Source organism: Harpia harpyja, chromosome 14 (assembly GCF_026419915.1).
Source record: "Harpia harpyja isolate bHarHar1 chromosome 14, bHarHar1 primary haplotype, whole genome shotgun sequence".
NCBI lineage: Eukaryota > Metazoa > Chordata > Aves > Accipitriformes > Accipitridae > Harpia > Harpia harpyja.
The window spans coordinates 29,101,554-29,112,775 of record NC_068953.1 but is presented as its reverse complement, the minus strand read 5'-3'; the positions used below and the strand labels follow the sequence as shown (position 1 = coordinate 29,112,775).

Below are 11,222 nucleotides of genomic sequence, written 5' to 3'. Positions count from 1 at the left end.
TGCGGCCCCTCCGGGCTCCTCGCCTTCACCTCTGCCTACGTGTCCCTCTCTCACCCAACAAAAGGCACAATTGCAGGGAAACGGTGGCTTCTCCTGCAAAGCTCTGGGCCAAGAGCACCCTCGGCGCTCCCTCCCGTTGGCACGAGGCAGGAGACACCCAAACACCAACGTATCCTGTTAAGGGCTGGCGTGTGCTTAATGAGCATGAGTTTGGGATGTTTCGGCGACCGAACGTCATGTGCTAGCAAACACCGTGCGATAGTAAACGTTAGCTATGTACAGGTTTTTTAAAGCTTTGTAACGCAAAAGCCATCTGGACAAATTGTGTTGAAAACGGTAAAAGACCTTACCTGATTTAGTCTGTGCTCTATCAAATTTCAGCTTGCGTGGAAGCTGGAGCTGTTCAAAGACAGCAATCTTCAGAGGTTTGGGTTTTTACCATGGGTTTACTTTCTTCTTATCTTGGTTTTGGAAACTGTTAGGCTTTCCACACCTCAAAACAATTAAAACTAAGGCAGTTGCCTGGCATGTGCCATTTAATTTGAACGGCTAAGTTTCAGCAACATAAAATAATGGAAAATACGGTTTTATAATAGAAACTGTTGAGTAACCTTCCTAGTAGACATTGCCATTCCCGCTTTGAGGATAAGGCATTTGTAGCAGGAACATAATAACCGGTAATCGTTAGTGCAGCTATAGCAGTTTGAACCTCAAAGCATTTTCCAGATATCGAGGGCCCTGCAAGACCACTGTGACCTAGAGAAAAATGATTCCAAGGCTTACACAGTAGGTAATACTGAGACGCCAATTTGGAAACTCCTGGTAGATTTGGGAAAAGAAACTGGGGGTGAAATGTTGACCCCCGCTGGCGTCTGTGTAAGTTCTGCCATCTGCTTCAGTAGTGCCAGGAGTTCATTTCCATAGGATATATAGAGTGTAAGGCAACATACATAATCCATCTTATTTAACATGGAGTTTAGTTAAAATATGTAAAACTCTAGAAACTTATGACTAATACATTAATTAAAGATATTTTGCAAAGTCCTGGCTGTGCTGAAGTCATTCATAGTGAGGCTTTTAACAACTTCGATAGACAGAAATTCATCTGATAAATTATATTAAAATCAAAATTGTACAAACTTAAAATGGAACAGTCCAATGTGTTGGGCTGAACCGTCTAAGAGCGCTTCGCTTCAAAGAAGGAAACTCCCAGTGCATGTGAAGGAGGAGGCTGGGAGTGGCCAGCGGGTGATGGAGCTGGGCTTCTGACCGCTGTGAGATGCTCACTTGTTCAGCGCTGGAGGCAAGAGACCCACACTGCCAGGCTGAGCCCTTCTGGCACCAAGCCCGCGGGTGAATGAAGAGACACTTGTATAACCACAAGAGCACTTCTGCAAACGCTCAGCAATAGATTCATAATCCTTCAGTCATTAGAAGGCTGGCGTTTTCCAAGCTGACAGACCAATGCGTGTATCAGAGGGCAAACATAATGTTCTCAAAAGGATTAGTAGAGGGATTTCTTTTTCAAAGGCTGCGATATAATTTAAGACAGCCATACATGGGTGAGGGAAGTGTTGCAAATACGAAACCTCAAAGGATGTAGCAGAGACCTGGACAACAGTGCAGCTTCCACTAGTGCTGAAACGATGCACGTGCAAAGCAAGAGCAGATACAGCATAAAGCATCCTCACTGCCGTTCACTGAGCTGAGCTGCACACAGCAGGAAAGGAACATCCAAAGCCTCAGACATAATCCTAAACTGATTAAATCATAATATATTTACTTTCTACAATGCTGATGTGGTACAATGAAGAACATGGGTTCAATGTATACGGCCTGAGACAGAAATATCTTCCTGGCGGGGGAATTCACACAGGATATAGACGGGAAGGATATTGTCAATAAACTAGATGATAATAAAAAGAGACGCCTGGACCCTCTATCCTGTATAATTTTTTTTATGAGAGTGGCCAAACTCAGATTGAAACAAATTATGAGTGAGGAAAGCGTATTCCTTCCAGTGGCAGCAAAGAAGGACATGGTTCAGTCCTGGTTCTCTTGAGACACAACCCTAATGCTTCGAGAATTTTATGTTCTGACATGAAGGGTTAAGACGAGCACATTCCCATGAGCAGGCTAGCTTACACAGCCTTTGGTAGGAGGCCACAGGGGTAGCTACCTACACGTGTTTTGGAATTTTTCCCTCTTCTTGCAGATGGCTGCCTTGCAGCCAGCCCGGGGCCAGCCTGCCGAGGCATGTCTGGAGACAAGCTCAAGCACCGACCGTCAGACTCGCAGCTTTCTAAGCCCTATCTGCAGGAGCCCACACACTGCCTAATGCGCTCTCTGCCCAGCACCTGGGACCACGCTGCATGGGGTTTTGTTTCTGGAGTGCACCGTTAAAGACAGTTTACACATATCCAAAATGATCCGATTCACTGTGAACTGGCTGTACAAAAGAAACATGTGCTAAGAGAAACATCCTCAGTGCATATTGGTCAGCTGCAGAGGGCCTTTATCTGACCTTGGGCCTCAGGCTCTTTAAGTAAAGAAGGAAATCCAACACCGAACAAGATGTCCTGCAGATCCATTCATGGAGAAAGAGGTGGAGCAGAAAGATCTTCACCATTAGCAGACCCTGTAAAGAGAGGAGGACGGTATCTGGTAGCTCCTGCTCCCTTCTGAGGAGCAAGCCACTTTAAACGGGACAGTTTAAAGGAGGTGGAGAATTGGCCTGTACCTCCGAAGCCTCCTCCTTCTCATACCAGCACAGCTAGCAGAGCTGGGGCAGGTGGACGAGCAACCGTACCTCAGTGGGTAGAGCAGAAGTCACGTTGCCTGTATTCAGGGAAGTGTGAGCCAACCCAAGGCATGCTTTTGGACACGCTGCCTGGAGCGGAGCGGTGCTGCGTAGCTCTGTAAATGGGGCGTAGAGGATGGTGAGCTGATGGGGTCTGGTCCCAGGGTCAGCAGCGGTCTTCTTACGTCCTTGGGCAATTGCTTCCACCTCCCAGCCTTCTGGAGGCCTGTGCTCCTGTCCCCAGTGGCATGCCCACCGAGCAAGCCCCAGGCTTAAATAACTATCTGTTCTGTGTCTCGCTTTCCCCACCTGCAAAACGGAAATACTGATTCAATTTGAGATCTACTGCTGCACATTAATTGGTACAGATGAGGTATTTATTATTACTGTTACTACCATGGCAAGTGCAGAGTCCAAATCTAAATGCAATTCTTCAGGATTTAGAGTACTATGGATATAGGAGGGTTCACAGAAATGAAGTTTGGGTGAAATAAGAGATGACTTGAAGTCACTGTTATTTAATGTATTACTGTACTCTGCCTCATAAAACAGTCCAAGAAAATCCTATTATCTGTCAAACCAATGTAATTAAAAAATTCCAGCCTAAATATAGTTGGGGTTTGACCACTCGAGATGCTGCTGGCCAGCATTTTAAGGCCTGAACTACCAGGCTCTTATGAACTGGGGCTGACTACATACCTTCGTTCTCTTTCAAAACCGTTTCAGCAAGTGTCACCACAACTCAGTAATTTTACATGTGAACAAGGGCCAAATTATATCTCTACCCTAGGCCTGAGATTTGCTGATCAGGCAGTGAACCAAGGGTTTTTATATACAGGTCACCAAATTTGATCAACAGCTGGTCTCTAAGGGAAGAGATCAAAACATGCACAACACAGTAATCAAGACCAGCTGTTTGTCTAAAAGACAAGCTCCAGCTCAGGCAGGAACTAATTAAGCAAAGTCTTACAAGCTGTGTTGTAAGGAAAACAGATGAAAAGATCACAACATCCCCTCTGCTTTCTTTATTAAAAAAATATAACAAACCATTTAAAACAACTGACCACATTTTGGCTACAAATAGTTCAGTGAAATAAAACTTGCTGTTGGGTGCCCTGGTTAAAGGTTTACTGGTGCAGCTTGCTGGCAGTAAGCTCAGTTTAAGGCAGTGTTGGAGGAATGCCAGACCTCTATACTGCATTCACCACACAGCAGCTCCGAATCAAACTGTCACCGGTCAAAGGGAAGGCAGAGCCAGGAAATACTTTGTTTTGGGGTCCACAGGACTGCTCGCTCTTGAAGATGCCCCTTAGAGGGGAGCAGATTTTTTCTAGAGTGGTTGTCCCCATGTTTATTGTATCCTTAGGGTGTTAACTCCACCACTGCACTTCTTTCAGCAAGTCAACCTAAATACATAAATACATAAAAAGCCTAGACGGGCAAAATGTTGTGCGAGATTCCTACCGGAGAAAAAGGACTGTTTTGGAGCCTTACCCTGCACTTTCAGGTGTGCTTTCAGGGTGTTGTCTGTGAAGTCCCATACACAGGAAATATAGTCAGTCCAGGTAGTCACAGTCATTTGATGTATATGTATTCTAGCAGGTATATCCCATGCAAGGGATACATCTTAGATTTGTGAATTGCATTGTATACTTTTGTCTTTTAATTTTGTGGTTTGGGAAGAATGAAAAATTACTTAGAACACACACTCTGTACACGAGATTGAAGTCTGATATGGTTTACTTTGTATGCTGTGATTTAAGGAGAATGTTACTTCTGTACATGTGGGTATACTCTTGTGTACATCTGCATTTAATATATTTATCATGTATATTTTTGTCTGTATGTGTCATGAATACGGGTGACTTCTACCTTTTCTTAGACAAAGACTGATCATGTTTCTGAATTTTTGATTGCAAATTCTATGCATGAGGTAAAAGGAAGAAGGAAACATGAAACCACAGCCAGAGAGAAGAACCTTGACTCCAGCCACACTCTGCGCTCCCTGCAGAGGTCTTAGATTGTTACATTTCTAACAGAAACTAATACCAAGTGAGTTTGTCAGCAGATACAAGGCAACTGCAAATGGAAAAGTCAGCATGGGAGGGGTTCTTCCCATTCATATCAACTGAGAAAGAGTTTCAACATAACAATATATTTTAAGGCGTGACAGGAAAATCTGAGTGAAACACTTGCAGAAGTTTATCAAAAAACAAATATCCCAAATTTAACTTTCGCTCTTTGTTGATATTGTACATTTCCCTTTCCCAGTACTTGTATAATTTTGAGTAACTCATTCAACCCCTGATCCTACAGACCAAGATTAAACACCGAAAGAGGGTTTAATCCATGTTAAGAATTAAATCCACATTTCTCTGGCTCATGTCTGAATCAGCCCTGTTTGCAGTGAAGCTTCAACCCGAACACCAAACCAACAGATTCATCTTCAGCCTGAGCCACCACGTTGCCGAGCAGCAGATTTCAAAGCAATTCAGTTCGGCTTCCCTGATACTTCTGGTAGTGAACAAGCGAAACCATGAATGCAAACCCTGTTTTTTCTGAATGCTTCAAGGCAGAGAGAGAGGGGGGAAGGTTGTGGAATAAATGGATCTGTTTCTTTTCCATTTCTGTCGATCTGGTAACATTTTGGATGTTTGGCAAAAGCTTTGTTAACTTATGGCGGAATATTCCATTTCGTAAGAAGTTTGAGGCAAGAGGGCTCTGTGCAGATAATGGCAGCTTTGGAGCATCTTTGTGCACTCTGCACGTTATTGTGGATACAGGTGTTTTCCTGAGCAGCAGTGGCAAGATGCTCAAGGTAACCCTTCAGTCCCTGATATTAGTCTGAGTTTTCTGCTCTAAGTCTTGCTACAGATGCCTGAGGTGTTTAGCAGGGTACAGAGTGAAGCTGAAGGCATTGTATTTCCTAGTTGTACTTTTTTTTTTTTTTCCATAGGAAAATTCATCTCTGGTGCAGCATCTGCTTCTTAACAAGGCAATGTCTTGTTTTCCTGCCAACACGTCATGAAACTTAAAGACATTTTAATCACGGGAATAGCTTTTCTGCTGCTAGTGACTCATCACTTAGTGCTCAGAACCAAGGGCCTCAGTTCAGCTAAAACACGGTACCCGGTGAAGGCAATCTGACGAATTAAATTATGGACGTACTTGATTGCAGGGGGTACGTTCAAATCGTATTACATATTCTATACAATTTCAACCAGCGGTTAACTTTAGTATAGAATAAAAGCACAAATATAAATTGAATTGTCAAAACTAATTAAAAGAGGAGAGGAAAAACATCCAAACGGTCTCAGAGGCCAGCACCCTCCACTCCAGAATTGGCTCCCTGGGGCGACACGTCCGGGTGCAGGCCGAGGGCCGGCAGGCTTCTGCGGCAGGACCTGTTTGGCCGGTCCAGTTTGCAGAGGGGGTGCGAGAGGAGCAAGCCGCGTTCTTTCCGGTCGGCTGCCTACCTGTGTGCCCAGAACTGTCCAGCACACCTGCCAAGGCCGTGCACCCCCGTGCTGCCGAGAGATGCGTGTAGGGGCCGGGGCGACGGCTGCGGCTAGCAGAGCATCCAAGCCGCAGCGTAGTCTGTTTTCGTGGTTTCCACATAGAGGGGCCGCACGGGGGAGGGGTGAGGCTGAGTCAGCGTCGTGCCAAGTCAAAGGCGAGGGGGAATCAACGTGGTCTGGATGTGGCTTAGGTGGGACTTCACCTGCAGGCTTGGGGCAGAAAGAAATGGAAAGGGGTGAGGGAGGATGGGGGGACCGAGGGGGTGACCTGGTCACGTGAGGGCGGGAGGGATGCTGCTGGTGGTGCTGGTGCGGGGGGGGGGGGGGCTGGCAGCGCTGCCGGTGCCGCTGCCGGTGCCCGCGGACCCCGCGGACCCCGCGGCGGCTGCCGGCGGCTGCCGGACTACGAGTCCCAGCGTGCCCGGCAGGGCAGGGGCCGCGGTGCGCAGCCGCCGCGCCGGGCACCCACCTGCCGCCGCCGGCGCCGGGCTTGGGGCGCGGAGGGGTGCGCGGCCGGCGGGCGGCGCTGGGCGAGGGCGCGGAGGGGCGCGCAGGCGGCTGGCGGCGAGGGCCGGCCCCACGGCGGGGTAAGGCGGCGAGCCGGGGCCGGGGCCGGGGCCGGGCGGGCCGCCCGCCGGGGCGTCGCCCGCGGGCCAGTCCGGGCGGGCGGCGGCTCCGCGGGGCTCCGCGCACTGCGGTGCGGTGCGGTGCGGCGCGGAGCGGGGCGGGAGGCGCGGCGGGGCGGCGGCGGCGGCCTGTGGCGGAGCATCCCCGGCGCGGGGCGCCGGCTGGCCCCGGCGGCCAGCCCAGCCCAGCCCAGCCCAGCCCAGCCCGGTCCGGCGGGGCGGCCGGGCAGGAACGCCGCTGGCAATCCTCCTCGGCGTGTGCGGACCGGCGGGGCTCGCCCGGGCGGCCCCGAAAGGTCCGGGGCTGCGGCGGTGTGCGGAGCGCCCGTCCCCCTTCTGCCGCCTTAATAGCGCGTTTGGCGAGGGAGTGCCTATGTGTTTATTTCCATGTGCTCGCATCCTTTATGTCAGGCGATAAACGACAGAAATTCGACGAAGCAGTTTAATAAAATAGGAGGAGAAGGTATTTTTGGAAACGGAGACGAGCTGTCTCTCGTTAGAGATCTCGTGCCTTTTGTATGTCAGAAACGCAGCAGGACCGACGGAGGGTGGTTATCGTCAGCTGCCGCGGAGCAGGTCGGAATAAAGGCGCCGGTGACGGGTTCAGGAACAGGGTGCGGATTTAGTAACATTTCCAAGCTCTCGATGAGCGAAACGGGTCCTGAAAACCTGCACGTTGGCATTAGGTACCACACGTGCTCTATTTTGTCGCCTTGTGAATACAAAATTAGCAGGGTGGCCCTCTGCTCATTCAAGGGGTTTTGCTTTGATGGAAGCTTTGGGGGAATTTCTTTTGCCAGAGTAAAAAGCCACAGTTGATCAATGAGAAACATGTAGAGAAATCAGAGGACTGTAACACTGTCCTCTGTAATGAAAACTGATTAGATTCCTGTGACCACCCTGAGCTTAGGAGTAACGCAAACTTACGAAAAAACCACTGTAACATCATTAATGATTAAACAAATTCAGCAATGTGTCAATGTCAAGTAGCAATTTAAAAATAATTGGAAGAAGTGATGATATTTTTGTACCGTGAATGATGCACTGTGTAGATCTATGCTTTTGAAAATGTGTAGTAGAGGAAGTCTTCAGTAAGTTATCGAGTTGCATATTTGTAGTAAATAGGTGCAGTCTTTCAATTTCTTATCATAAGAAAGCTTTTCTTTAACTGATTAGTCTCAAAAATTGTCCTTGAACTTCCTCTGTTCTGCCCTCCGCTTTTGGAGATAGGAACATGTAATGGGAAAGAAACACCTGGGACCAACTGGCCTAATACTGCAGGCATCGCATCCTCTTGATTCCTTCTGAGGGATAGAATTATTAGAAAAATGAACTCAAACTCAGGGATGTATGGAGGTGTCTCACTGAATTATACTAATGATGTTACAATCTTTTCTGCATTATTCTGCACCCATTTGCTATCTAATAGACTCTCTGCCTTTGCTGTGGTGCTGTATGCTGTGCAGCAATTAACTGGCTTCCACAAGATATATATATATATTTAACTTTTTACCACTATGTGAAAAATGAAGAAGGTTATGTGAGTCATTTTAGTGACTTTGCCGACTTAAACTCTCTGTGTATCTTTTCTCCCATTCACCTAGCTTGGTTGGATTTGTCTGAACCTAGCCGGTAGCCTCTCTCATCTTGACAATCTAAGTAATTTTGTTCAAAATGGTGCACTTTGCTCTCCCTTTGCATAACTTTTCTTCCTTCCCCATATTATTATTATTTCCCGTATTTTACAACTTCTGGCAAGCAATGTTTATGCATTTCTGCTGTTATTAATCTGCTCTAGGGCTTTTTGGTAGCATTCCTAAGCTATTGAAACTCATAGTTTGATGTCTTCCTGTGATTGAGTATCCTTTTGGCTGAGGCTGTGGTAGCTGTGCAGGGTTTTGCATTGAGAGGCGCCAGGTAGCATCCTGTAGCCATGTGTACTTGCACATGGTAGGTTAATACCACGGTGAATGCATACATTCTGTTCACTGATCATAGCACACAAGTGTAGCAGTGGCTTCTGTTTAACAGTGGAGTTTGGTCATCATCATTTGGTGCCACAGAAATCTGTAAACTTAGTTTTTAAATCTTTCTTTATTAGGGTTATTTCAAGGAACGGCTGGGTCTGAAGGTCCAGCTGCTGTTCTAAAATAGGGAAATCTGAGAAAAGCGGTGACAAAAAGGTAGCACACTGTTTGCTATCTGTTGGCAGCACAGGGGGAACAATGCTTTTGTTACTATTACCCAGTGTCCTTTTTTCCTATTGATGTTTCCAACATGTGAAAAACAAACATTAGTGTTGTCTTTTCCAGGGCTGGTCTGATCTATTTTGTTGTAAAAATAAAAAGTCTATTTCCAGGTACAATTCCTTCTCCTATTTATTTTTTTCAGCTATCAGGATGTGGACATCATGGATGGTTTCTGGCTTCGGTTTACAGCAAAAATGCAAAAACCATAGGTAGTTACAATGTCTGTCTACATCGTAAGGAGAAAAAACAGCTTAGGAAAGATGCAAAAAGAGGTTTTTTTTTAGAAGTTATTTAACAGTGATCATTATGAAGGATCATAGTTCTGCAGTCAGTAGTATATGCTCTTAATCCAGCCTTTGGTTCTCTCTCTGCTGTGTTTTCACTTGGCGTATATCGCTCATTTAAAAGATCCACTTAAATGAACGAGACTGTTCACGGAAGAAGGGACCCGTAGCCAAAGGAAAAGCTGTCCAGCGCTTGATACTTGGAAGATAGTTCAATTCCTTGTCTTGCCACAGATTTTCCATTTGACCTCAAACAAGGCATTTCCTTCCTCTGACAGGACAGTGAAGTGGAGAGGCTCTTGTGTGGCTGATGGTGTTTAAGGCACCACAACAGCTGGTTCCATGTAAACGTGATCGAACAGTGAGGATATCAGAACCTGGCCTTTGGCTTCCAGAGGATGCCTTTTTACAAAGCTGCAAATAATTCATACCCCAATGTATGCTTTGCTTTGCATTCATGGTAGATGTGCTGATGACAAGAACTACAATTCTTTACACGACACAAAATCCGGGAGACTGAACTGGATTAAGACACCATCTTGTAAACGTCACAGCTATTACTGTAACGTGCATGATATAGAAACTGATTCATCCATGTTCATCTGGGGACCACAGAGCCATGGGCTGCTGTGTCACAAGACTGGGAGCATGTATGCTCCAGGGCAGTGCTCATCAGGGGAGGTACAACCTCTTGTTCCAAGGTAAATCAGCACCTATCTACTGCCGAATCAAACCAGCAGAGTCTCGTAGTTACTGAAAGAGGTTAAAATATCATTGGTGCCCCACGGAAAGTAATGAGGCTGTTTTCTTCCAGTTGCTCTCAAATGGGCACTTATACTGTCACTGATAACACTGATCAGCGTCATTATTGATAGACTCAGTAAGTTGTGATATTAAGTCTTATCTGAGGGACCGTCCATCAACCACCACTGGTACAGCTCAGCAGCAGGGCATTTCTGTTCACGTTGGAGCTGAAGCTTACAGATGACGAATTGTGGGTGGAGCTGCCATTTCATAGTCCATTTTGTCTGTATAAAAAGACTCTGCTCTCCAGAATTTTCAGCCTAGCACTTCACACCGCCCTCAGTTTCAGACAGTAACTATGTTATGTTTTTGTTTTAGACAAACTAATCAACCTTGCATGGATTTCAAATAATGACTTAACTTCTAAAGATGGAAGAAACCTACCTTCCAGTTCCACAAAGTTACTAGTTGCAATGAGCAGAAATAGAAGATGGTTGCTTCGTTATTTTACAAATAAACTTTATCCCTCTAAAAGCAAAGGGGAGTCTCTCCCTGCAGGAGAGACGACAGACAGATAGGTCTCTCTGGTCTTTTCCATTTCCCATACTTGATGCATCTGACATGGTGTCAGAGCACCATACACGGTCGCGCTAATATCTGTAATGCTTGTATCCTCTTCCTGTATGAGTGATTTAAAGGTTGCTTTTTCTAAGTAAGACTGGCTTAAATTGTCATATGGTCACTATATAATTAGTCATATTTTTTGTATGGAAACAATTCTAGTGGTTATGATCTGAAAATATGATGATACCCAGAAACAGGTTATAAATTCATCAGGCATTGTAAAGAAACCTACTTCCTTCCCAGGACTTAGTTTCATGTTTTGAATGGTTATGAATAGTACCACTAGTGTTATTTTAGAAACAATCAGAAATTAGTTATTATATAACTTTATTCTGCATCAGTGCGAGAAGCATTAAAGTTTTGTCTGTCTTTAATCA

General features: G+C 46.0%; 2 protein-coding genes across 3 annotated transcripts in view; one reads left to right on the top strand and one right to left on the bottom strand.

Annotated features, from left to right (window-relative positions):
* Positions 1-1,074: 1,074 nt before the first annotated feature.
* LOC128150658 (uncharacterized) lies at positions 1,075-10,500 on the bottom strand. The gene is made up of 4 exons (XM_052807018.1): positions 10,460-10,500; positions 6,277-6,586; positions 2,810-3,109; positions 1,075-2,638 (listed from the first exon to the last, which is right to left on the bottom strand). The coding sequence occupies exons 1-4, from the start codon at positions 10,498-10,500 to the stop codon at positions 2,516-2,518; spliced, it is 774 nt and encodes a 257-aa protein (XP_052662978.1). The 3' UTR covers positions 1,075-2,515.
* Positions 6,408-11,222, top strand: part of TMOD2 (tropomodulin 2) — a 37,000-nt gene continuing 32,185 nt past the window's right edge. Inside the window, exon 1 of one of the 2 annotated variants that reach the window (XM_052808178.1) lies at positions 6,408-6,509. The gene's annotated coding sequence lies outside the window, so the exon portion shown is untranslated. Of the gene's footprint in view, positions 6,510-6,776; positions 6,906-11,222 lie in introns of those variants that run through there. The other variant, XM_052808177.1, reaches the window with a different exon arrangement.

Coding starts and splice junctions, on each gene's coding strand:
- LOC128150658 (XM_052807018.1), bottom strand. CDS start 10,500: ATGGACTATGAAATGGCAGCTCCACCCACAATTCGTCATCT. Junction 6,587..10,459: donor CCACCCACAATTCGTCATCT/GTAAGCTTCAGC, acceptor TCACGTGACCAG/GTCACCCCCTCGGTCCCCCC. Junction 3,110..6,276: donor GGACAGTTCTGGGCACACAG/GTAGGCAGCCGA, acceptor TCCGTTTTGCAG/GTGGGGAAAGCGAGACACAG.